The 25,262-nt window shown below is 36.9% G+C and overlaps 5 protein-coding genes across 6 annotated transcripts; 4 read left to right on the top strand and 1 right to left on the bottom strand.

The window, feature by feature from the left end:
* The first annotated feature begins 2,656 nt into the window (after positions 1–2,656).
* Positions 2,657–7,270, top strand: LOC111794675 (protein DETOXIFICATION 42-like). Its single transcript, XM_023676782.1, has 15 exons — positions 2,657–3,065; positions 3,180–3,271; positions 3,402–3,525; positions 3,707–3,828; positions 4,071–4,280; positions 4,353–4,492; positions 4,567–4,702; positions 4,780–4,876; positions 4,960–5,060; positions 5,129–5,292; positions 5,377–5,448; positions 5,526–5,642; positions 5,744–5,839; positions 6,680–6,801; positions 6,940–7,270. Exons 3-15 carry the CDS (start codon positions 3,434–3,436, stop codon positions 6,980–6,982), a joined length of 1,512 nt encoding a protein of 503 aa, XP_023532550.1. The 5' UTR covers positions 2,657–3,065; positions 3,180–3,271; positions 3,402–3,433; the 3' UTR covers positions 6,983–7,270.
* A 2,032-nt stretch (positions 7,271–9,302) lies between these two features.
* Positions 9,303–10,673, bottom strand: LOC111795773 (chaperonin-like RbcX protein 2, chloroplastic). The gene is made up of 5 exons (XM_023678350.1): positions 10,105–10,673; positions 9,944–10,035; positions 9,801–9,858; positions 9,641–9,706; positions 9,303–9,564 (listed from the first exon to the last, which is right to left on the bottom strand). The coding sequence occupies exons 1-5, from the start codon at positions 10,387–10,389 to the stop codon at positions 9,463–9,465; spliced, it is 603 nt and encodes a 200-aa protein (XP_023534118.1). The 5' UTR covers positions 10,390–10,673; the 3' UTR covers positions 9,303–9,462.
* Positions 10,674–12,172: 1,499 nt separating this feature from the next.
* LOC111796194 (heterogeneous nuclear ribonucleoprotein F-like) lies at positions 12,173–15,538 on the top strand. Its single transcript, XM_023678935.1, has 2 exons — positions 12,173–12,286; positions 14,434–15,538. Exons 1-2 carry the CDS (start codon positions 12,273–12,275, stop codon positions 15,194–15,196), a joined length of 777 nt encoding a protein of 258 aa, XP_023534703.1. The 5' UTR covers positions 12,173–12,272; the 3' UTR covers positions 15,197–15,538.
* A 1,041-nt stretch (positions 15,539–16,579) lies between these two features.
* On the top strand, positions 16,580–16,906 carry LOC111795007 (cyclin-dependent protein kinase inhibitor SMR13-like). Its single transcript, XM_023677229.1, has one exon. The coding sequence runs from the start codon at positions 16,580–16,582 to the stop codon at positions 16,904–16,906; it is 327 nt and encodes a 108-aa protein (XP_023532997.1).
* Positions 16,907–20,230: 3,324 nt separating this feature from the next.
* LOC111795591 (nuclear transcription factor Y subunit A-1-like) lies at positions 20,231–24,522 on the top strand. 2 transcript variants are annotated; one of them, XM_023678105.1, is made up of 6 exons: positions 20,231–20,436; positions 21,782–22,042; positions 22,217–22,332; positions 22,502–22,573; positions 22,973–23,137; positions 23,733–24,522. In XM_023678105.1, the coding sequence occupies exons 2-6, from the start codon at positions 21,784–21,786 to the stop codon at positions 24,147–24,149; spliced, it is 1,029 nt and encodes a 342-aa protein (XP_023533873.1). In that variant the 5' UTR covers positions 20,231–20,436; positions 21,782–21,783; the 3' UTR covers positions 24,150–24,522. The 2 variants fall into 2 exon arrangements, with proteins under 2 accessions (XP_023533873.1, XP_023533872.1); XM_023678104.1 differs by having other exon boundaries at positions 20,234–20,436; positions 21,779–22,042.
* The last annotated feature ends 740 nt before the right edge of the window (positions 24,523–25,262 follow it).

The following is a 25,262-nucleotide window of genomic DNA, read 5'->3' as shown; positions in this document are numbered from 1 at the left end:
GTGAAATCTTACACACCCTTCTAAAGAATGTTTTGTTCTTGAAATCTTACGAAAGAGTTGTAACTCTGTTTGCATTTTAATATTCTTTTTATTTAATCTAAAGCATCATATAATAAATTGATGTGATTGGGGTGTGAGAATATAAAGAAATTTGGAATAATTATTATTCAATTACTCAAATATTTAATTAATAAATATTAAATTAATGCTAACATGTTACAATTTCCCCCAATTATTCAGACTTTTTAGAAATTATTTAGTTTGTTTCAACCATGTTTATGAACATATTAACTTAATTTCAATGAAAATTAATTAATCTTTTAAATACAAGTGATGGCTGAAGATTCCCACACAATTAGATCACCTAAAGAGTTGAAAACAGCACCCTAAAACTTCCCTTTGAAGGGAATACTAACTTCAAAACTCTTCTTGTCAAGACTCCGGTGACAATTCGGAGTTTTGCTCGTGACCCTTCAATAACTCGTTAACCTATGTGATCCGCTCTGAATAGGGCCAAAAATAGAAGAGGGAGCTAAACATGTTTGGAGATAGGGATTACATTTCTTATCCTCGACACTGCTCCAATCCCCACAAAAATAAATGAAAAATGCAATAGGGACAAGGACGAGGACAGAGAAGACTTCCCGATCTCCGCCCCACTTCACGAACATCTCACTTTCAGTTTCTCAAGATGGTATGAAGCTATAGCTCATATATTATAACAATAATTGAGTAATCGTCTTTACACCTCCTCTCGAGAAAAATTCGATAAATATGAAAACAATTTCACGTGATTTCAATAATTTAATACAAAACCCTATCAACGTTTACACCATAAAGTAAAGTTGAGAAATGGGATGTGACTATATGTCAAATAAGTTAGGTCGAGTGTTTGTGACACATTTTATATATATTTCCATTATGATAATTACATTTCTCATATAATAAATAATATACACCAAACTTCTTTTCTTTTTTTAATAGTTCGTAATTGAAATTCAAAAAAATAATAATTAAATCCAAAAAATTATAAAAAAAAAGTTACCCTTAATTACTTTATATATTTAATCAATAGTGCCTTCAAACTAGACCTAAATTCAATTAAAATATAATTATTACATTATAAAATTAATGTAAGATTTTGTTATCCACTTGATTTCAAGTAAATTTAAATCATATTAATAAAAAAAAATGTGGATACGATTATTAAAATTAATTAAATGAAATTGTGATATAAACAAGCTAATAATTAAAGATCCACGTCAAATCCACTTAAGATTCCACCACAATAATTAATATCTCAACAATTCTATTATAATAAAATTCAGCCCGATAAACTTTTAAAACAATTTATTATCAAATCTTGATCAATTGAGTTTTAATAGAGGTCTAGTTTTTATTTTCGTGGTTCTGGTTTGATTGGGTTGAACCTAAGTGCCAGTAGATTTGCCAAGTCCGTGTACATTAAAATATGAAAATTAGTGGCCACTCAAAAGCACCGTGCACTTATATTTTCTACTTTTTAGACTAACTTTAGCATTTTTTTTTAATATAAGTTCTTAAACTTTGCATTATTATATTTTTTTTTAAAATGTCACTCAAATAAATATAATACAATTCTTACGTACTATTACATATTATTCTTCCAAGCTTGAAAATTTAGGCATTTAATTCTTTTATATAATTTGATGCTTTTTATTTTTATTATTCGAATATTGGTGGTGTTCGAGAAACATCGCGTAAAAATTGAATTTTGGAATACTTCTGGTTGGTTCGAATATTTATCTTATAATTATAATTATTTTTTGAATTACAAAAAAAAAAAATTACAAATTGCACAAATTATGGGGCTATTATAGTCTTTTCACTACAGACTTGGCGGTTATCCACCATTGAATCTTATTCCGTCACTTTTTGTAACCGCAATAATTTCCCGACACGTGTCTTTATTTTTTGAATTACAAAAAAAAGTTAAAAATTGGTCAAAATATTCCCGAATTGCACAAATTATAGGGCTATTATAGTCTTTTCACTACAGAACTTGGCGGTTATCCACCATTGAATCTTATTCCGTCACTTTTTGTAACAGCAATAACTTCTCGACACGTGTCATTGTCCCAAGCCATTCGAAATATAAAATTTCATCAATGTTTTACATTTTTATTTACTATTATTTTATGGTTAAAAACACAATTTTTTTAACTTTCCGTAAACGTAATTAGGCTCTAACAACAAACTGATTTGTTTAAATTGTGTTCATTTTTACTGCTATTTATTGCTTCATATATTTCTGTGAAAATATTTATTTAATTAAATTTTGAAATATTTTTAAACTGAATTTTGATTTAAGCTGAATATATCAAATAGACGTAGAAGCGTGGAGATCATGTTATTGAAAATTAAGATGATGAGTCGAGATGAACGGTTGCATTTAGAACACCTTAATCTACGACTTGGTCTGTAGTAGAAATAAGTTAGCTAACTCTGGAATATTAATTTAATTATATACATATTAACTATATCATAAAAAATATATATATATATTAAAATTAACTATAAATTTTATATTGATTTAATATTAATTTAATTTAAATAAATTGATATCCAAACGTTAATAGTACCAATTAGGTTAGGTTGATTGGGGGTAAGAGAGTCTTTTGAACAGTCAATATTTTAAATATTTTCAAAGCATTCTTAAATTAGCTTATAATTGTTAATAAATGCAAGGAAATTATAGGTAAATTACCGGCGGTGAAATTCGGTATCGAACACTGGCCGCTTTTCCTTAGCGGGAAGGACACTTGAGGCCTCTTCCCTTTGCCGCTTGCCTTTTGCCCGCCAACGCCAACGCCAACGCCAACGAATGCCTCACTTCCATTTGCTTCTCTTCGTCAACTGACCAACAAACTCGTCCTCTTCGCCTCCGACCCTCACAGGCTCCTACTAATCAAACCAATTTTTCAATACCTCAATTGGCAACTGGCTTCAGACAAAGACACCCTCTTCCCTCTTTCTTCCGTGCTTCCAATTTGAATTGGGGTTTCTTCCACGCCGTCGGAGTTGAGGTACCCAACTTGAAATGTCTTGGTGGCAATGTTTCAACCATGAGTCTCTTAGGAGGTTTATCTGTTTAGACTTTGGGTTGATTTTTTTTTTTTGTTTTCTTTTTTGGTCTAAAGGATTGTGGACCATGAGGGGCCTCCAGTTAGGAAGTTTTGCCCAAAGGTTAGGCTGTTTTTGGTGGAGAAGTTAATTTAGACTCTGTCTCTGGGTTAGTTTTCCATAGTTCTTCTTTATATATGTTGTCTTTGTTCCAACAAAGTTTTCACTTAGAGCTCAAACCCACTTCAATATTCTGTGTTGGGTTTTGAAACAATTGGATTATCGACGTTTTTCTGCAGGCTCTGGGTATCGATTTCGAACAGTTCAGGGGATGGCCTTCTCGATCATGTCTGACGAAGATGATCCTTATCCCTCTTGGGAAAAAACGAGAATGCCTATTCGTATTTTCTTCAAGGATGCCAGGTAAAGAAGCTGCTCAATATTTATCAAACTTTTTTGTTGTCTTTGTTTCGCTATGCTTTCTAGACACAGATTCAATGGGGGACTGTCTTTTAGCTTTCTGGATTATGATCCATTATGTTTGTAATAGGAAACATTCTTTCATGCGTGGTAATTCCTTTCTTGTTCTGTTTTTTGTGAACAGACATGTCTTTAAGTTGGATGAACTTGGTCGGGAAATAGCTCAGATTGCTTTGCCTGCCGCACTAGCTTTGGCAGCTGACCCTGTAGCTTCTCTGGTTGACACAGCATTCATTGGCCAAATAGGTAACTCTGCTTTTCTTTTCAAGATTTTTAGGAATCACGGATCTCTACAATTGTATGATATTGTCTACTTTAAGCATAAGCTCTCGTAACTTTGCTTTGGGCTTCCCCAAAAGGCCTCATACCAATGGACATGTATTCCTTACTTATTAACCCGTGATCAATCCCTAAATTAGCTAATATGCGACTCCCTCCCAACAATTCTCAACAAGGGTCGTGTTCATATAGCTATATCATGGATGCAGGTCCTGTGGAGCTTGCTGCCGTTGGAGTTGCTATTGCTTTATTCAATCAAGTTTCAAGAATTGCAATTTTCCCCCTTGTTAGTGTCACCACATCTTTTGTTGCTGAGGAAGATGCTATTGGAAGTGCTTGTAATGAAGCAAAGGATAATAACGATAAGGAGACAGGTTTATTCACAAATGATGAATCAAAATTGATGATCCCACACAATGGTATGCATTCCTTCATCCACTACTCAACGTTCTTCTGATTCATCATCTGATTCCATTTGTTATCCTTGACAGGGAAAACTGAAGAGAATGGAAGAAGATATATCCCATCGGCCTCTTCGGCTTTGGTTATCGGCGGTGTTCTTGGTCTCATACAAGCCATTTTCTTGATATCTGGAGCAAAACCTCTACTAAACTTCATGGGAGTCAAGTCAGTAAGTATTACCTATTGAAACTAATGCCTCAATCCTTTCTTGTACATGATTGTTGCTGCATAACATGAACGTAGGATTCGCCGATGATGACTTCTGCACAACAATACTTGACACTGCGGTCACTCGGTGCCCCGGCAGTTCTTCTCTCCTTGGCCATGCAAGGCGTCTTTCGCGGTTTTAAGGACACGAAAACTCCTTTATTTGCAACTGGTATACTTAAAACCACCTTTTCTTTTTGGAACCTCTGAATTATCCATGTTCATATTTCCCCCCTTGTTCTTCATCAGTGGCTGGAGATGCAACAAACATCATTCTAGACCCAATATTCATATTCATTTTTCGTTTAGGCGTCAGTGGTGCAGCCATTGCACACGTTATATCGCAGTAAGTGTTATGTTATACGTCGATTCCACGACTTCTCGAGCATTTTCTGGCTATTGTTTTTACATTTACTTCTTATTTTGTAGGTACCTAATAGCACTGATACTCTTTTGGAGATTAATGGGACAAGTTGATCTCTTACCTCCCAGTATCAAACATTTGCAATTTAGTCGGTTTCTGAAAAATGGTAAGAGATTTGTGTAAAGCATGCTGCAAAATCTGAAGATTTGATTAACCATGTTCATGCTTCTGTAGGCTTTCTATTATTAATGAGAGTCATTGCTGTGACGTTCTGCGTGACGCTTGCTGCGTCCCTGGCTGCACGCCAAGGATCCACATCAATGGCGGCATTTCAGGTCTGCTTGCAGGTCTGGTTGGCAATGTCTCTACTTGCCGATGGCTTAGCTGTTGCTGGGCAGGTATGTTAAAGATTTCTTTCAATCATTTGCATATGTATTCAGAACTACAAGCCTATCATGTTAAGTGTTCTTATTGTTCTTCAGACAATACTAGCAAGTGCATTTGCCCAAAACGACCATGATAAGGCAACGACTGCAGCATCACGAGTATTACAGGTTCCTATCGTTTTTTGAGAGATCTAATTACTTTTAGTAAAGGGAGTTTCTCTAATATATAGTAAACTATACTGCAGCTGGGATTGTTGCTGGGATTGGGGCTTGGAGTCTTCGTTGGAGCCGGGATGACATTCGGGGCAAAGTTATTTACAAGTGACGTCGATGTCCTCCACCTAATCGGCATAGGAACTCCAGTATGTCACCTTGTAACTCTGCCAACGCAAACTATAGGAATAAATCACTCATTTCAATATCAAACGGAAGCCAAAACTGAATTTTGTTTTAATCTGTACAGTTTATTGCTGCTATGCAACCAATCAATGCCTTGGCGTTTGTTTTTGATGGCATCAACTTTGGAGCTTCTGATTTTGCGTACTCAGCTTACTCCATGGTGAGTTCATAGTCCCCCTGTTTGCATACTCACCAATTATACAAAAAACAACTATGGTGGCTGGTTCTTGTCCTAAAATCTAGTCATGGTCGGGATCTTACAAATGTTGAGGATTGTTGGGAGATGAGTCCCACATCGGCTAAATAAGGGGTTGATCATGGGTTTATAAGTAAGGAACACTATCTTCATTTGTATGAGGCCGTTTGAGGAAACCAAAAGTAAAGCCACGAGAGCTTATGCTCAAAGTAGACAATATCATACAATTGTGGAGGTTCGTGGTTTCTGACATGGTATCAGAGCCATGCCCTTAACTTAGCCATGTCAATAGAATCCTCAAGTGTCGAACAAAGGGTGTACTTTGTTCGAAGGCTTCAGAATAAGAGTCGAGTCTCGATTAAGGGGAGGCTATTCGAGGGCTCCATAGGTCTTAGGGGAGGCTGTTCGAGGGCTCCATATGTCTTAGGGGAGGCTGTTCGAGGGCTCCATAGGTCTTAGGGGAGGCTTTATCGTGTACTTTGTTCGAGGGAAGGATGATTGAGGATTGTTGGGAGAGGAGTGTCACATCGGCTAATTAAGGGGTTGATCATGAGTTTATAAGTAAGGAACAGTATCTTTATTGGTATGAGACCTTTTGGGTAAACCAAAAGCAAAGCCACGAAAGCTTATGCTCAAAGTGAACAATATCATACCAATATGGAGGTCCGTGGTTCCTAACAACAATGATACGTATAGTAACTCGAGCCTAAAATGAACAAGATCGTAGCCTAAAATGAATTCTAGATGAGCTAAATGATGAGCTTTAATCATCTAACCATCCAAACTTACATTCCTTCTCTCCAGGTTCTGGTGGCTATTATCAGCATCTTCTGTTTGTTCATTCTCTCCTCAACTCAAGGATTCATCGGTATCTGGGTCGCCTTAACCATCTACATGAGCTTACGAACACTAGCCGGATTCTGGAGGTACTTCCATCTACACTCTATCTATCCGAACTCGTGTCATCCAACACTCGTTAACGAACGATCACAAATCAGCTACTATATTGCGGTGTTCATTACAAAAATCTTATGTTTTTGAACTGCACTGACCTTCGCTTACAGGGTCGGCACGGGAACAGGACCTTGGTATTTCCTCCAAAGCTAGATTCCAAGTCGTTTGTAGGACATGGATAAGCTGTTGGATGATGTTTTTTTCTTCCATTTATGTCCATACCTTCATATATAGGCTGGATTGCATCAGGACATTCAGCTTAAAACCTTAAAAAGTTGAAGCTTAGAGACCATGTACAGAAAAGACAAGAGAAGACAGCATGTTCTTGAACAAGAAGACAAGAAAACATAGAAGATTTGTACGAGTGTACGAGTGTTTTGTAGCTGTAAATCACAGTGTTCAGTTCAGTGTTACAAGATTTTATGCAGGTTGTTTGTTATATGCAATCCTCTCCTTTGAAACTATTTGTTTAAAAATGTATTTTTTTTTATTATTGGTAAAAAATATATAATATATATATTTTTTATCTTAAGGTTTATTTTGGGTGAGATTACATGCGTGTGTAAATCTGTCTCTAATAGACCCATTTTAAAATTGTGAGGTTAAAGGCCAAAACGGACAATATCTACTAGCGGTCGACTTGAGCGGCTACAGTGATATCAGAGCCAAACACCAAGCAGTGTGCCAGCGAGAATGCTGGTCCCGAAGGGGGTGGATTGTGAGATCTCACGGGTGAGGGAAATGAAACATTTCTTATAAGGGTGTAGAAATTTCTCAATACCAAGACACGTTTAAGACTGTGAGGCTGACACTGAGTTATATTTTTCTAGGCATGAGAGTGTTACAATGTCTCAAACGACATGGCATTCTTTCAAAATATACCTAGATAGAACATCTTGGGATTGCACCTGATTTTGCTACAATACCTCTTGTTCTAGAGGCTTGGGGAAGGCTCAACCCATTTGACAAGGGGGTACGTATTCATTCTTGTATTCGGGATTCATATTTGATCAAAGATGTTTGGGTTCGGACTGCATTGGTCGGCTTTTATCGTAAATGTGGGTTTGTTGAAGAGGCCTGTAAAGTGTTCGATGAAATGCCTGAAAGAGATATGGTGTCGTGAAACGCTTTGATTTCTGGATATGTGGTGTGTTCGTACTATAAAGAGGCAGTGTTCTTGTTTATGGAGTGCGATGGGGAGGATTCTGCCCCAATTCTCGTACCATAGTGGCTCTGCTTTTGGCTTGTGCTGAGATTAGGATTAGACATGGAGTCCCAGATATCTCCCAAGAGCTCCTTGTAGCGTGGAAGGGCTGTTCTTGCTGCCTTCTTCGTGGCAATCTAATTACACTACAAGAAATAATAGATACGATAACTTCCGAAAAACGCTATTGTAGACTACGTCATGACAGCCCGGTTGGTATTGCCTGGTTCCACCACCAACATGATCTTGATTCTTCCGCCGACCAAACGGTATGTATATCTTGTACTACCTTCTCATTATCCTTCCTTATTTTTATGGGTTGCCATTCTACTTGCTGGTGTACAAATTATGATTTAGATACATGACATCCATGTGAAATAGGAAGTGATCTTGTTTTTTTTTCTTAAACCCAATGATATCAACCAAACTTTAAAAGTTTTCATCCAAATCCAAAACTTAATGATAAACGTATTTAATCCGTCGACATAAGCCTTCTGAAAAACCCGTTGGTTTCCAAACCAACTTGGTCGGTTCAGTGTCAGTTTGGGTCACAAACTGACCTCGACCAACCAACCGATGATCCACACCATGCACAAGTACAGTAGATATGATAAGTGTAATTACATCTCAAACCCACCGTTAGCAGAGGTTTTTAAAACGTATTGCCGTCAGCCTCACGGTTTCTAAAACACGTCTACTAGGGAGAGGTTTCCACACCTTTATAAGGAATGTTTCGTTCCTCTCTCCAACCAATGTGAGATTTTACGATCCACCCCCTTGAGGACCCAGTTTCCTCACTAGCACACCATCCGGTGTCTGACTCTAATACCATTAGTAACCGTCCAAACCCACCGCTAGTAGATATTGTCCGCTTTGACCCGTTATGTATCACTGTCAGCCTCACGTTTTTTAAAACACGTCTACTAAGGAGAGGTTTCTGCACCTTTACAAGGAATGTTACGTTCCTCTCTCCGACCAATGTGAGATCTTACAATCCACCCCCTTGAGGGCCCAGTGTTCTCACTAGCACACCACCCAGTGTCTTGACTCTAATACCATTAGTAACAACCCAAACCCACCGCAAGTAGATATTATCCACTTTGGCTCGTTACGTATCGCTGTCAGCCTCACAGTTTTTAAAACACATCTACTGAGGAGAGGTTTCCACACCTTTATAAGGAATGTTTCGTTCCCCTCTCCCAACCAACGTGGGATCTCACAATAAGGTGAACCTGATCATCCAAAATGTCTCGTGGGTCGATAGCAACATGTTCAATAAGATCGATACATACATTCACAGATTTTGTAATATTGGACGTAAGAATTCTTATTAGTTGGTGGAAACAATATGAATAAGAATGAAACCATAGTAAAAGAAATGAGAACAAAATAATGTAGTAGCTCCTAGTCTGCCAATCTTCTAAGACCTCTACTCATCTGAAGGCCATATCACAGTCTCCATTAGTCGCTCTCGCATCAACTCTAAGTTCTCATCAGATATCTCTTTGTATATTTCAGCATGATCACATTTCTACGCCATATCAGAAAATCACTATCAATATGTGTTCTTAAAGTGGTTCCAACCAAACAAATTGTAATCTTCTTACCTTAACCCATTTGTTATACAGATGAAGCCTTGTTACCATCACTCTCTCAGCCAAATCCTGCTTCTCCTGTTAATCATATTCATCTCTGTTTAGACATAAAAGATTCGAACCTCTGAACTTTTGATCTGAGCCGTGAGCCGAGGTCGTAATAGTATAGTACCTTTACGAGGGTGCGGATGAAACGCTTCCCATCTCCAGGCTTGTGATTCACAACAAAACTGTTGAGGTAGAAACAGAGAAATTGTGGATTATATTGATTTCGAGGAAGTTAAGGAAAGTGAGGTGAAAGGGTTCAGTAGTTACTCATAAAACCATCTGTATTGGGTAGGATTCATCTCATAAAGCTGATTAAGAACTGTCTTCACAGCTTTGAATGTGAAATAATTCTGTATTTGCTGCACGTGGAAATCAAAACATCAACAAATTTTCCATCCAAGAACAGTCATATCATGTTCTGTTCATACCATTTTCACATCATCAAAACTATCCTCATACTGCCCTGCAAATTCATTAGAAATAACAAGCCTTCGTTTCCTCCGTAGATTCCTCCGGTGGCCACCAACGGCGGAGAGCCGCCACTGGCCGCCGGAATTCACGAACGAGCTCACCGATGATGACACGGCCAAATGATTCTTAAGCTTAGATTTAGTGGGCAGAACCAAATGTCCACCAGTTGTGAGACTCATATTGGTAACCGGCGATGAGTCCACCACCGGTGTTGTAGCCACAAGGAAGAAAGCTCCCACCATTGTGGAGAAGAAACGTTGAGAGAAGGAAGGGAGATTGTGGGAGGCGCAATATAGCAATTGATGGAATATAAAGGAGAAGAAGAAATGGGCAGGGGGGATTGAGTCAAAGATTCACCTACCGTGAGAAACTGGAACTTCCAGAGTTCAATTTGGTTTCAGATTCTTGGCGGCACGTGTGTCCGTGATTTTTGCTGTTGTGTTTTTCTTGCTTCATCTTGTTTTTTTCGTGCCAACTGCCAACTGCCAACACAAACCACACGTTTTTTTTGAGGTCCTAGATTATCCATGCAATAATCTTATTTTTTTCGAATTGAAATTATATTTTTACTGGTTTTTTTCTTCATTATTACATTCTTTTTTTAAACTCCAATAATATTTTTTTTAAATCTTTTTATTAGGTGAACACGATCCTACACAATAGTATGATATTGTCTATTTAGAGCATTAGTTCTCATGGTTTTTCTTTAGTCTCCCCCAAAATGCTTCAAACCAATGGAGAAAGTATTCTTCATTCCCTAAATTAGCCGACGTGGGACTTTCATCATCCAACACCTCTCCTCGAACAAAACATGCCTCCCCTTAATCGACGCTCGACTCCTTTTTCTTTTGAAGTCTTAGTCATTTTTTACTATGCCTTCGAGGAGGCTCGACTCCTTTTCTTTTGGAGTCCTTTGTTCGACATTTGAGGGTATGCCAATCTATTGGCACGACTAAGTTTAGGACATAGCTCTGATACCATATTAGATGAACACGATTCTTCGTAATGATATGATATTGTACACTTTAAGTATTAGCTCTCGTGGCTTTGCTTTGGATTTCACCAAAAGGTTTCAAACGAATGGAGAAAATATTTTTTAATTATAAAACCATGATCATTCTCTAAATTAGCAAATTAGTAGACGTGGACTTTCATCATCCGACACTTTTATCTAACCAATTAATTATCCTTATAAATTTCATACTTATATGACTATTTTTTTAATATAATATATACCCGTTAAAATTTTCTATCCAGCTAAGAAAAATTGTGGTTTTTATTCTTTTAATTTTTAGAAAATAATTTTAAAAGTTAGAAGATCTAGAGCATTCTTTAACCGACGTGTAGCGTGGAATCTGGCGGATTCTTAGCCACGCTGGACAATTTTGAATGTTCTTTTTCAGTCTTGACACGTTTCATAGAGCTATTCTTCAATGATCCACGCGCATATTCGCGCGTAAAATTACATTCAATTTTCTTTCATTGTCTCGTTCATAGTCTCATACACAGGTAAACAAGTTTGGAGCTTGAAAAGTGATGTTCACGCGGCTGTAAAATGCGTGAACTGTAGAGATTCATATTTTCTGTTAGCAGGAACCGTATTCACTAATCTCAACGTGGAAAATGGATACGGAAGGTCACGTGAGTCAAATTCGGCTCGCACGTGGCAGCATGGTCCAAGTAACCCATTCGAACTTTTCAACCACACTGAGCCCACGAGGCCCAAATTCTAGGTGGGCTTCAGCCCGTCTTTCTATTTTATCCTAATCTTTAAAAAAAAAATTGAAAATTATAAATCTATATTTAGTCTATGTTACGTTAAAGTGGATAATATCATACCAAGTCGTGTTCGTCTAACAACATTTTTATAATTAAATTTTAAATATTTTTTTATAACCATTTAATTTTTGGAAATTGTGTTTATCCTTCTACTCAAATTTGATGGGCCTGTCGGGAACGAAAAAGGAAGGGTACGGGTCCATTCAGGCGCAGTGAGGTCTCAGCTTCTCACGCTTATTTAATATTTACTTCGCAATTTGGATTCAGATTTCACAATTCAACTGATGTTGCGACGCCTGCCGCTTCGACATCAACAACTGGGCATCCCCCCCCTATCAGCGCCACCATGTTCTATCGAGGGTAAGTTTTCTCTTCCCCTGATCCCTATTCTTAACTTCTTCCTATTTCTACGATTCTTTTCCCCATAATTCTTGTATTTTCACGCCGATTTGGGGTTCCAATCGCTTCGTTTCTCTCTACTTTCTGTGTATTTCTAAATTGATGAGGATTCCAAGCTTCTTTTCACTAATTATTCTTACGTACCGTGTGTTTTCTTCTTCATTCACTCTGAGTGTTCCGTTCTTTCTTTTATTGGATTAGAATTGTTTATAGGCTTATTTTGTTAATTTCGAATCTCCGATTACGGGTATGATCGTGTATGCGTGGATTTTGTTCTTCTAGGTTCTTATCGCTTTGTAAATGCTTTGCACAACCGGATGCGTAGAGGCAATTTCATGTGATGTATGGATGAACTAGCAAAGCAAAATAAACCCGAAGTTTTAACTTGAAAATTTTGGATATTTTCAGTTTATTGTTTCAGTGACTCTAAGTGGTTGGATGATTAGTTGGCTAGTTTATATGGTTTCGAAGACTGGGTTGTTGAATTGTCATCAATTAGTTTAGGTATTGGGAATGCCTGAGCTTTAATTTTTATTGTCTTAACAATATATGAGACTTGTTTTACAATGGGAAATATGCGCTTGGTTTTTTCACCTGTGGGAAAGAGATTAGATAATGAGGAAAGGGCAAGAAGGCTAAAATAGAAATTCCACTATCAGTGTGAATGAAGAAGGAAGGAAGAATGAATTGAAATCCATAACAAGTGTGTACCCATCTAGAGGAGGCAGAAGAGCATATTCCCCTTGACTTCCTGTACATCCCTAAGGGTATTGACAAAATTTCGAAATCCTGCTAGAAACAGTCGAACCACAATTTTTCTTAGTTCTCGGATTTCTATTATCCATGGCTAGTTTAAATATAATGTCAATAGGAACTGTCTCTAAAATGTTCGCTAAGGATGAGCCACTTTAATTGGCTTTTTAAAATTGACTTCCACCTTGTGTCAATTTCTATTATCAATGGCTTGTGTCAATTTGTATCATTCCACAGCTTCCTGGTATTTTCAAAAGAGATTTGGGTATTGGCTATGTAATCTATCGTAATTTGGTCCTCATTTTAACGTGACATTGAGTCAAACGAACCAAATTCTCTCTATCACAAGGTCTTTTCTAGTAAATATGATGCTCTCCCCTTGATAAAACTTCCAGCACCCAAATGTTCAACCCTCCAGTGAATTTCAAGAGAGAATTTGGTCTTGGGAGAATTGCTGACCCCGAACCCTGACACTGACACCTTACTTGCGGATTACCCTCACACGTCTATACTACTGTGAGAAACTAATGCAGATAGAGAGCTAGCTGTCAGGATTAAAGACACAATGGCCTGGAACCTGGGTTTTTGAAGACATCTCAAGGATGAGGAAGTCCTAAACTTTTTAGAACTTTTCTAGGAATTTAGCGTATTTAGGCCATTCTGCATGGAAACCAAGAGAAATTTGGAGCTTGGACATATGTGGAAACATGTCCTGCAAGTTTCTTTTCACCACCTTGTTATCTCATGTCCAGCCATTCAAAAAACTATGGTAAATTGCATTTGGAAGAGAAAGATTACCAAAAAGATTTAACGCTTCTTATGGATACATATTGGAGAGTATTGAACACCTTTGAAAAGTTGCAAGCAAGATTGCAGTCCTCTTTTCTTTTTAATCTTCAAACTGATGGATAATGTGCACAGCCATCTTTTCCTTTGCTCGATTTTGCGCCTAACCACTGGAGCAACACTCTTGATTAAAAGTTTTTTTGATAATCCTGAACTGTGAAAGAGGATGAAATAATCTTTTCGTCAATTATAGCTGTTTGTGTTGATGATCAACTTTAATGTAGTCCTTTGCTGAAGCGTCTGCCATTTTCTGTATTTATTTAGTGTGTTTGGAAAATACTGAAAGTTTACCCACATTTGTTTTACGAGAAACTCAAACTAGCAGGTCTATATTCTTATAGCCAAGGAAATTGTCTGCTAGTTAATAGATGCGTGTAGGAGTATCTCTTCGTTGTCTGCATACCAATGAGTGGGAGAAGTGTGGATATTTTTCTTATATTTGATACATCGATTTTTTTTCTCTCTTGGATGGAATATTGATGAGGTTTCTGTTTTTGTTCGGATTGAAGTTCATTTGCTGATGGTGTTGACGGTCGTGAAATGGGTGCAAAGCGTCAAAGGATAGTTGATCAGGGATCTTCTTATTATGGGACTTCTCCGGGTGCCGGGTTTATGTATAATACAAGTCCTTATGCATATGTTGGTCAGCCACCACCGTTTCCCGTTGTCAGACTACGGGGTCTTCCCTTCGATTGCATGGAAACTGATGTTGCTGAGTTCTTTCATGGTCTGGACATAGTTGACATTATTTTCGTCCACAAGAATGGCAAATTCACAGGGGAAGGTTTTTGTGTTTTGGGTTATCCTCTGCAGGTTGATTTTGCCCTTCAAAGGAATAGGCAAAACATGGGCAGGAGATATGTTGAGATTTTCAGGAGTAATCGACAGGAATACTACAAGGCGGTAGCAAATGAAGTTTTCGATGCCCGGGGTGGTTCGCCAAGAAGAACTGCACCCAGGTTGAAATTAAACGATGAGGTGAAAGACTTCACCGAACACACAGGTATATTACGTTTGAGAGGACTGCCATATTCAGCAGGCAAGGATGACATACTGGACTTCTTCAAAGGTTTTATCTTATCAGAAGACGTGATTCATCTAACACTGAATTCAGAAGGAAGGCCAAGTGGGGAAGCATTTGTCGAATTCGCAAACGAGCAAGACTCGAAAGCAGCAATGTCCAAGGATAGAATGACACTAGGTAGCCGTTACATAGAGTTGTTCCCGTCATCCCAAGAAGAGCTAGACGAAGCTATCGCCAGAGGACGGTGACACCAGCTATTCTATTCTATTCACTGTGTTTTCTTCAATTACTACGTTGTTTTGGTTTGGTTTTGGAGTAATGAGGTTTATGGAGGAGTTAGAAGTGAATAGGAGCCAAGTTTGGTTGTGTTCTTATGGTGACCATACATTCTCTCTACTTTCCAGGACCATTGTTAGCCAGACGAGCAGGTCGCACGCATCGCTCGGTCTGCATAAATTTGTGAAAAGAATTTGGTTAGAAGGGTTCTCTATATGTATTAACCATTCCTCTGGGTAGACGCTGTAGTTGGTGGCTTATAATCTCCATCATATTTCTGTGTTTAAATTAAAGTTGAAGGGTCGAGTGAGAAAGATGGGCCACTGTATCTGTTAGCTAACATTTCATTTGTTTTTTCAAAACTGAAACCTAGACAGATTTTCCTCGGATAAAGTTTAAATTGAAAAGATGAAAATTTGGAAAAGGACATAGGAATTTGGATTAATAATATGTATTTAATTAATATTGTATTAAAAAAATAATAATAATAAAAATAAGTCTCATCATTTATTTATTTATTTATTTACTATTATTATTATCATCTTTTTTATTTTATTTTTAATATGACATCTATCTACAAAAGTAATATTGGCGGCATTAAATAAATATTTATACCCAATATTTTTTCACGAATAATTAAAGAATTTATATTTTCACCACAGATATTATAATAATAAAATTCACAATTATCCTACATCACCAACACACATTCTTTTAACTGCTTCTTAAAGAGAAGCTATAAAGTACAAGATTTTTATTTTAATTTTATTTTTCATTTGATTTTTATTTTTATTTTTATAGAAATAAATAATAAATTATTTACCTAAAAATTGATTCCCAGCGGGCAGCCCAAGCCCTAATTTGAACTAATCAAATTAGGAGTAATCCCAAGAAGGGTGCCTAAAAATTTGAACTCTATCTCCCTCCTTTCTCTCTCTCACTGATTATTTGCCTCGGGTAGCGGGCAGCCTACCCTGATTCTCTATGCTTATAATGAGCTCGAGACGAACACGAGCACACTTGTGAATGCGAACCCCCCTTTCCCTTCCTCTCTCTCCTCTTTCTCTCTCTAGGGCTTTGTGGGGGTTTTGAACGCCAATCCTTCTCTTCAATGGGTATCTTCAAAATTCTCTGAAATCCCTTCTGAAAGCTTTAGTCTTTGCAGAACCCCATTTTACAGAACCCTGTTCCTTTACCAATAACACCTTCTATTTTGTTTCCTAACGTTGTTGTTGTTGCTGCTTGTTGGCTGTTGGTTGGTCTTGTTTTTTGTTTTGTTCCGCTTTGTCAAATCCCTCTGCTACTCAATCGACCAATTACCAAATTCCTTCCAAATGGCACCTTCAGGAGCGAAAATGGCGACAAGACCCAGAAGAAATATACGCACCTCCAAGCTGAATAAGAAAATCAAGAAGACAACCACGAAGAAGCCACAGCAGCCACAGAACCAGATTCCTCCGCCACAGAACGACGTCGTTCAATTCCCTGACGACGACGGCGGCGGCTACAGCACGCCAAAAGCAGAGAGATTCAGAATCCCGGAGATTCTGACATGTCCACCGGGGCCGAAGAAGCAAAGACCCATCTCCGATTGTTCCTTCCGGCGATCGCCAATTGCCTTTTTTGCCCCTCCGGAATTAGAGCTCTTCTTCTTCATCGCCCGACCGGACATTTCAGTTTGAAGCTCAAAAACATCATTAATCAAAGCTCGCATGTTCATACAACTTTTACAGACATTTCAATCAAAACCCACTTCTTAATTTTTCTCCTCTTCTTCATTAGATATCAATTTGAATAAGTTTGGGTTTCTTCTTTTTGTGTGTGAATTTCAGGCTAAAATATGTTTGCTCTGTAATATTACCATTAATATAATTTTATTATGAATTATGGACTGTGTTGTGTAGGGTTCGAACCTGTCCCACACCACACAACTTTTGGGGTGTGATAATCTCAATTGTCAACCAGTGGGTCTCTTTAGTTTGAAATGGGTCAATGGTGGCTGCCATTTTCATGCTGCTCTGTTTCTTTCTTTCTTTCTTTCTTTATGGGTTTAGGGTTTTGATAGTAGCCAGCCATGGTGACGGTGCAGATTCCAAGAGTGACGGATGAAGAAGATGATGACAAAGCGAAACGTCGCCGTATTGGCCACCAGAAGGCTGCTGTGACTCAGAGCGCAGGTGCTCTGTTTCCCTTTACTCCATACATTCCACCTGTACACAAGAATTTGAGTGTGACAACACGTCAATACTTCAAAAAAAATTCCCATTTTCCACGTGGAATTTGCATTTTAAANAAAGTTTGGTTTTTTTTTTTTTTTTTTTTTAACTAATTTCTTTTTCTAACGTAATTATAAAATTGTGGAGTGAAAATTTAAAATAGCTATTTTTTAATTAATATATTTTTGCTAAAATGTTTTTATATCATATATTTAAAAAAAAAAAAATTAAATAATAATGTACCAAAGGGTATTATTTATTTTATTTTAACTTATTATTATTATTATCATTATTATTCTGAAAAGTATCATTATTATTATTTGTCTGAACTGAAACTAACCTCATCCAAACAGTGTAAGAGAATCCAATGAACTTAACTCGTGCGGCTTCCCCGTCGCCCTCTCAAAAACTTTCTTTTTTATTTATTTTTTTCTTCAAATTTCCCCATTTTTCATATTTATTTATAAATAAAAATTAAAAAAAAATTATGACACTATGTAAGCCCCACATGTGTTTTTGGCACAATCTTTTAGAATACAGAGAGAGAATTATTTTAATATTAAAAATTTTATTAGTATTTTTTAAGGGCATTTTTAATTATTTCTTTTAGTAAAATGGTATGAAAATTATATATATATATATATATTAAGTTTAAAAGTATTATTAAAAAAAAAATTAAAAATTTATATATATTTTTATTAATTTAGCGCTAATATATCATATAAGAATAAAAATACTGTAAATATCTCAATTGATTAAGATATATACTCTCGGGTTTTTAAGTATGGGAAGTGAATCATATACGAATATTTTATACATATAAAAGAATCGTGTCTTAAATGAAGTAGTCAGCTTTTTAGTGGTCAACCATATAAAATAATAATGTTACCATCCTTAAATTAGCAATTGATAAACCCGATTATATTCCAAAAAACCCCCAAGAATATATGCACATGTGATTGCGTTGGGAAATGTTTGTATTAGCCTACAAAGTCTAATCTATTTGTTAATTAAATAAGTTGGGTAAATTAATAATTTGAGTTTAATCTACCAATGTTTATGCAATATTTGTAATACAAATTGTAATTAGAACAGAGAGTGGGGATTAATCATCATTAAATAAATTTATTTAGTTGTAAATTATTTATGAACATCTTCTTCTTATATAACTAAGTAAATTTGTCTCATTAATTAATATTATCCGTTTAGAAAAAACTTAAATTTCTATTTTTTTTTCCATAAATTGATTTAAATTTAAGATTTAAAATTAATAATGTTTGATGAAATCCCACATTGGCTAATTTAGAGAAGGATAATAGGTTTATAATCAAGAATATTATTTCAATTGGTATGAGATATTTTGGGAAAGTAGAAAGCAACGTCTGAAAGCCTTGTATCTCTAATGGGCCTCATCTAGTAGTAGCCGCGGCCCACGTTTCATTTTCGTTCTTTCAGCCCATGATTCGACCCTATCCCATATATGGAAGCAAAAATGACTTAAAATTTTATTTGTTTATTTAAAAAATGCATATTACCTTTTTATTTTATTTTCTTTATAAACGTTTCAAAACTCTCAATAAAACAGAGGTCTGCGTAGAGGTCGTCGTCTCCATCATCGCTTATCATTTTCAAAGCCAGAGTAGTTGCGTCCCATTGCTGTTGAAGCTGAAATTGTCATCGACTAGCAATGAAGGTGATGGTGAGTGCATGAGCGAAACAGGTAAAATTGGCACGAGATATTAGATGCAAGATAAAATTAGGGGTTTTTTTTGTTATAAAGGGACCCATTGGTAATTTCACACATACCACTCTATATGAAAAGTCTTTTATACCCCTATATTTGACTAATTATTGGCAATTTCCCCTATAGATTATCCGAAGAGGTGTGATTAAAAGAGTAAATTTAATATTTATTGAATCATAACTCAAAGTGACCTTTGGATTACTCCCCATAATTAAGCTGAGGCCTTTGGGGACTTTGCTAGAGCACCCAATCATGATTTCTAGGTACAAAGGCATGCTTATATGAACTCCAATAAACTTTAGCCACTTAGATGATGCCACGTGTCACACATTCAATTATTAACATTCTTTGTTAGTACATCTCATAATTATTATTTTTCCCACTTTCACCCTCATGACATTATTGAATATTTTAATATATCTTGTTTTATAATGTAGCAAAATAATAATAATAATAATAATAATAATAAAATGAAATAAATTTCATCTTAGAAATAATAAAGTTATGAAGTTATAAAATTGTCATTATATAATTTTCTTTTAATTTGTTGTTTTATTATTATTATTTTTTTTTTGGAATAAAAAAGAATGAAGTGGCACATAAAATAACTAACCTGATGATAAAATGACCGGCGGGTGATATGAGAGGATTGGCAAGATGAGTAACAACGGTTGAAAACAAAATACATTAAAAAGATGGGATACGTGGCATGCGCTGCTGTCGATGCTTTAAAGAGGTGGTCCCCACATTTGCGCCAAGCGTTTCCCGGACTTTGCTCGTCAAGTGCGTGTCACGTGGGTCAAAATATATTATCCCATTTCCCTCTTTTTATCCTGAAAAACAAATTTCCCTAACCTCACCCGTCCGTGATATTCCTTAGCTCACGACTCACGTCAACTGGGAACCTGCTTTACCCGGTTTTGCTCGTCTCAACTCAAAGGCGTCGACTTGGAAGAATCTCGTAGTTTGAAACTGGAAGGGGCGGTTGCTGGTGGAAGAGTAGCTGGAACTGAAGTCGGGTCCCGCAGTGGGTGAGGTAACAGTAGCCGTAGCTCTTGAATTTGAGCTGCCAGAAAAGGGTCTTTGTTTTTGCGCTCTAATTAACAGTGCTTTAATAAACTATGAGAATCGCTGAAGAACTTGATTGACTCTTCAATTTCTCTTCATCCCTTTCTGTTTTTCTTTATCTCGGAGATTCCCACCGTCTTCTTCCTGAATCCAGCGCTTCGGATTTCCTCAATTTTCTCTCCAGGTGAGTTCCTCTCTTTCCTCTTAACTTCATTTTGCGAGATTCTGTTTCCCTTCTCTCTTCTTTTCGATACCTAAAATTACTCTAGGGTTTTCTTAATTCGGTTCTTTTCCGTCTCTTCCCTTTGGTTTTTGTTTATGTTCGAGTATTGTTCTCGTTGCATGGAATTGGGCCAGCTTTGCTTTCTGGATTCATGCGACTAGGATATGGAAATTTGGATCACTAGAGTTCACTTGGTTGGTTTTCTTTGTTTAGAGAATAGAGTGGAATTAGGATCTCGATGGGAATTTAGAAGTTATGAGTTCGGGCGATTTTTGCTCATGTTTTTTCAAAAATGAACTCGCGCCGTCGTATTTTGTTGTTTTTGCTATCTATCCCACTTTTTTTTAGCATTGGGTTCTGTTTATTGTCTGCATGTGGGGATTATGGTTCGCGCAATCCTGAATTGCCGAATTCGGATTGTTTGAGTCAACTTGCGGCGCGGTCCTGAAAATTGTTTTTCTGTTTTCTTGTTTACTTTAGATGCCGTGCAAATTAGGTTGGAATGTCAGTCGTCTAGAAAACGAGCTGAATATTGAAGTGAACGTTATCTATATAACTCTTTTAGTTACCCCCTGCCCTTGCATGTGGATCACTGGTATACCCAGCTTAAATGTCAAAGAGAACTTATGTAGAGAGGGGAGAAGATTTTAATTTCAGATACTGAATTATGATTTGATAATTGTCTGGAGCGTTTATGGAGGGTTCATCAATATTATCCTGCAATTGATCTCCACTCAACATTACAGGAATTGGTTTATGTTTTGGATTAAAGATTATGGATGATCTTGGCTTTCTGTTTTTGAGTTTGTTAGATATGCTACACTTTTATCTCTTCAAAATTAAAAGTTTAGGAGTTCCAAGATGTGATTTAGCTGACGTAAATCGAGCATTCACGATTCCAAAATTCTTCAAGCACAAAATAGAAACTTATTTGGTTTCTGTCTTCCGAATCATAGAACCCAACAATTGATGTTAAGTTACCAGCTTAGCTGGGAAGGCCTGAAGATATTAAAGGTGTAGAGCATTTTGCTTTCGTAAGGTCATAAGCTTCATTCAAAAGAATAATGAGCAATGCTCTGTACAGGGATTGGATTAAGTTAAAGCATGCTCTGGGAAAGTTTCTTAGGTTTTTAAACGAACGATGCTTCCTTTTTCCCCGTTTCCTTTTAACATCTTCTTTTCAATTCTTTTATCACAGGGTGACGGCTGGTTCTCTGTTTATCCAACAATTTGTTTTGCATATTATGTGAATTCTAGGCGACTCCATTCTTTTATCTTTTCTAACGTATATATATTTGTTTAGAAGGTATGCAGTTCAAGTCTAAAAGTGTGAATCAAGTGGAATCTGAACCACCGAATATGCAGCAGACTGGTAGTTATTCTGAACCTTGGTGGCGTAGTATTGGGTACAATCCTATCTCTCCGTCAGCAACAGGAGGGAATGTGTCCAATTCACCCTCACTGGAATGTACTAATGGTGCCTCAGAATCTAATGATGGCCAGTCAATGTCAAATGCTGATTTGAATGAAGATGATGATGATGATGACACCACGAAAGAAACACAAGGTATGGCCCTCAACTAGGCATTTTTACTGGCCAAATCATGCTATAGTTCAAAAAAAGGAGTTTATTGTTTTTAGCCTTTCTAGTTGTGAATTGGAATTATTGCACATAATCTTGGAAGCTGAGGATAATTTAACCTTATTGGATTGTTAACGAACATGTTATTATCAAATTCAGCTGCAAGTTATGGGCAAGGTCAGCACAACAATCAGCATGCTGTTTCTACTGCACCTAGAGTGCATGGTGGATGTATCACACAACCTCCTCAGCTTGAACTTGTAGGCCACTCTATTGTAAGCTTCTGCTATAGTCTTGTTGATTTCCTCCTTACCTTAGAGACATCCTTCTTGCTCTCGGAATCCAGTTTTTGAATATTGAACAAGATTGGTTCTTTGAAACGCATCAGATTTGAGATGCTTTTGAATTTTGTGGAATTACTAGTTTTTGTTGAATCTTTTTCAGGCATGTGCATCAAACCAATATCAGGATCCTTATTATGCTGGACTTATGGCTGCATATGGGCATCAACCTATGGTATGTAGGTTAAAATTATAAAGATCAGGCGATGATATGAATATGCATATATATGTACATCTTACTGGTAATTTTTGCACCATATACACTAATTTTTAGCTCTCTCTCTCTCTCTCTCTCTATATATATATATATATTCTAGCCCTGGGTAATTTTGATGGTACTTTTCCTTTCTGCCTCCTCCACTTTTATGTTTTTTCTTTTGCTTTTACCTTTTCAATTATCCAGGAACTTCATTATGTTCCTTGTCCAGATTTTCACTTTCTCAAACTATCGTAAGTAAAATAACATACGAGTATCTGGTGAACGCGAACTAATTGAAAATTTCCAGTTTTGTGGAAGAGATTCTAGAGTGATTATGCCTGTAAGTTTGCCCCTGACAAGTATTTCATATTGTAGGGTTATCCTCCTTTTATTGGGATGCCACATGCTAGAATGGCTTTGCCCCTTGAGGTGGCACAGGAGCCAGTTTTTGTGAATGCCAAACAGTATCAAGGAATTCTAAGGCGAAGACAAGCACGTGCTAAAGCAGAGGTTGAGAACAAACTGATAAAAGTTAGAAAGGTACGATTGCTATTCAAAATTCAGATAGTTTTCTTTGATGTACTACGGCTTGTCTCTTATATATGTTTTAGGTATCTGGGTATCTGGGAATCTATAAAGACTTTCTTAATTGTACTTTATTTTTCTTGAAGTTCATTCTTCCATATGCTGCAAATTTGATTATAAATATTCGAAGGAGAGAAGTAACATATATAGACTGGAGGTCAACGGAAGGTATACCATAAATGGTATCCGTATATACAGCTGATTTAGATTCAAAGCTTTTAATTTTTGAACTCGGAGCCTTTGTTACATTTCATGTTGAGTGATGTGGTGACCGTGTATGGTCGACTCACTAATTTAAGTAGAATTCTACTGAGGCGAAGCAGGTCTTTCAAAATTTCACGATTTCTTTTTTGTTGTATGTAGTTCTTAATAGTTAGTTCATTACCCGTTGAGACAAATATGGCTTGGCTGACTTAGATTAGTTTTTGAATGCTCTATACTGGCCGGGTTAGATTTCAAAAATCAAATGTCATTGAGGGTTGGCTGGTTGTTAGTTCTGTATGTTTTCTGAAGTATCTCTAATATTTAGCTTGTGTGTAATGTTGATCAGCCATATCTTCATGAATCTCGTCACCAGCATGCCATGAGACGGGCGAGGGGTACCGGTGGACGTTTTGCCAAGAAAAATGAAGCTAAATCTTTGAGCTCTACTATGAAGAGCAAGGAATCTGGTTCTGGTCAAGCTATATCGTCTAGTTCGTCTGGTTCTGAGGCTGTGCCTGGTGCCTTGGCTGAAACCTGGAATTCCTCCAATAGTCAACAAGAAGCAAGAGCCCAGTTGCATGAGTCATATGAAGCTCGTAGTTATGTGAATGGCAATAGCCATTTTCATAATTACAGTAGCTTCCAAGCTTCTTCATATGCTTTACTCTCTGGCGAGAGAGGTGAAGATGGAGACTGCTCGGGACAGCAACGAGGAAGTATCTCAGAAAATCAGGCCGCACAGAGGCGTCTTGCAATCAAATGAACCACCTGGTTGCGAAAATACGGGGTACCCCTTGGTTATTTGTGGGGCTACGTTCCCTGGCAGTTTTCTGTCAGGCGGCAAATCATTCTTGGCTTTGTTCTTGTGGTTGTTGCTTAAACTAAACGAAAAGGAGATGGATGATATAAGTTAGCCATTTGGACCTTAGTTCTAGTTAAGTCCTTGGAATGCTTTATTCCATCAACCTCCCCAATTCTTACCTTGTGTAAAGAACAGACTCCATAGATTTCAAACAGTGTTCTTTTTAGTTTCAAAACAATGTTGCTATCTCGACTATTATGTACTTGTGAGTGTGTTAAGACTTGAATTGTGATCCATGATTTGGTTGCTAATATGATTCTCTGCTATTATATGAGTGCCTGATTTCAGCATCGAATGAGCAATCATTTGAACCAATACACAGATTCTTCGACACCACTTTAGGCTCTTACCATTTGCCAAAGGAACTCTTATCTCACGTGTTTGATTCTACTGTCAGGAACTTATCACATGGGTTGCATGCTCCATTTTTTTAAACGCGTCTACTAAGGATAGGTTTCCACCCCTTTATAAAGAATGTTTCGTTTTGGTTTCGTTTTCCTCTCCAACCAATGTGAGATTTTACAAGCAAGCATGATAACTTATATGTGGTTCTATATTGCCATTAATCTAGGAACTTTTGCTCGCATTGTATCATTTGATCTACATACCGAAACTGATAACATCCGAGATTATGCAGGATTATACACAAAAGATCCTCGGCTCTCTGTTTAGCCCTATGTCTCTTATCCTTGGGAGGTCTTCCTCCACTACCCGGTTTTTGGCACACCACCTAGTGTCTAGCTTTGATACCGTTTGTAATAGCTTAAGCTTTGATACCGTTTGTAATAGCTTAAGCCCACTACTAGTAGATATTGTCCGCTTTGGTCCGTTACATATCACCGTTAGCCTCACTATTTTAAAATGTGTCTATTAGGGAGAGGTTTCCATACTCTTATTAAAAAAGATATTCGTTTCACTCTCCAACCGAACATTTGATTTACTTTTAGTATCTTAGCCGTTAAACTTGCAACTTTTATTTTTTAAAATGAGGGTCGATATATATATATATATAAT

Source organism: Cucurbita pepo, chromosome LG05 (assembly GCF_002806865.2).
Source record: "Cucurbita pepo subsp. pepo cultivar mu-cu-16 chromosome LG05, ASM280686v2, whole genome shotgun sequence".
Lineage (NCBI taxonomy): Eukaryota > Viridiplantae > Streptophyta > Magnoliopsida > Cucurbitales > Cucurbitaceae > Cucurbita > Cucurbita pepo.
The sequence above is the reverse complement of the archived record's forward strand: the minus strand, read 5'-3'. Positions and strand labels throughout refer to the sequence as shown.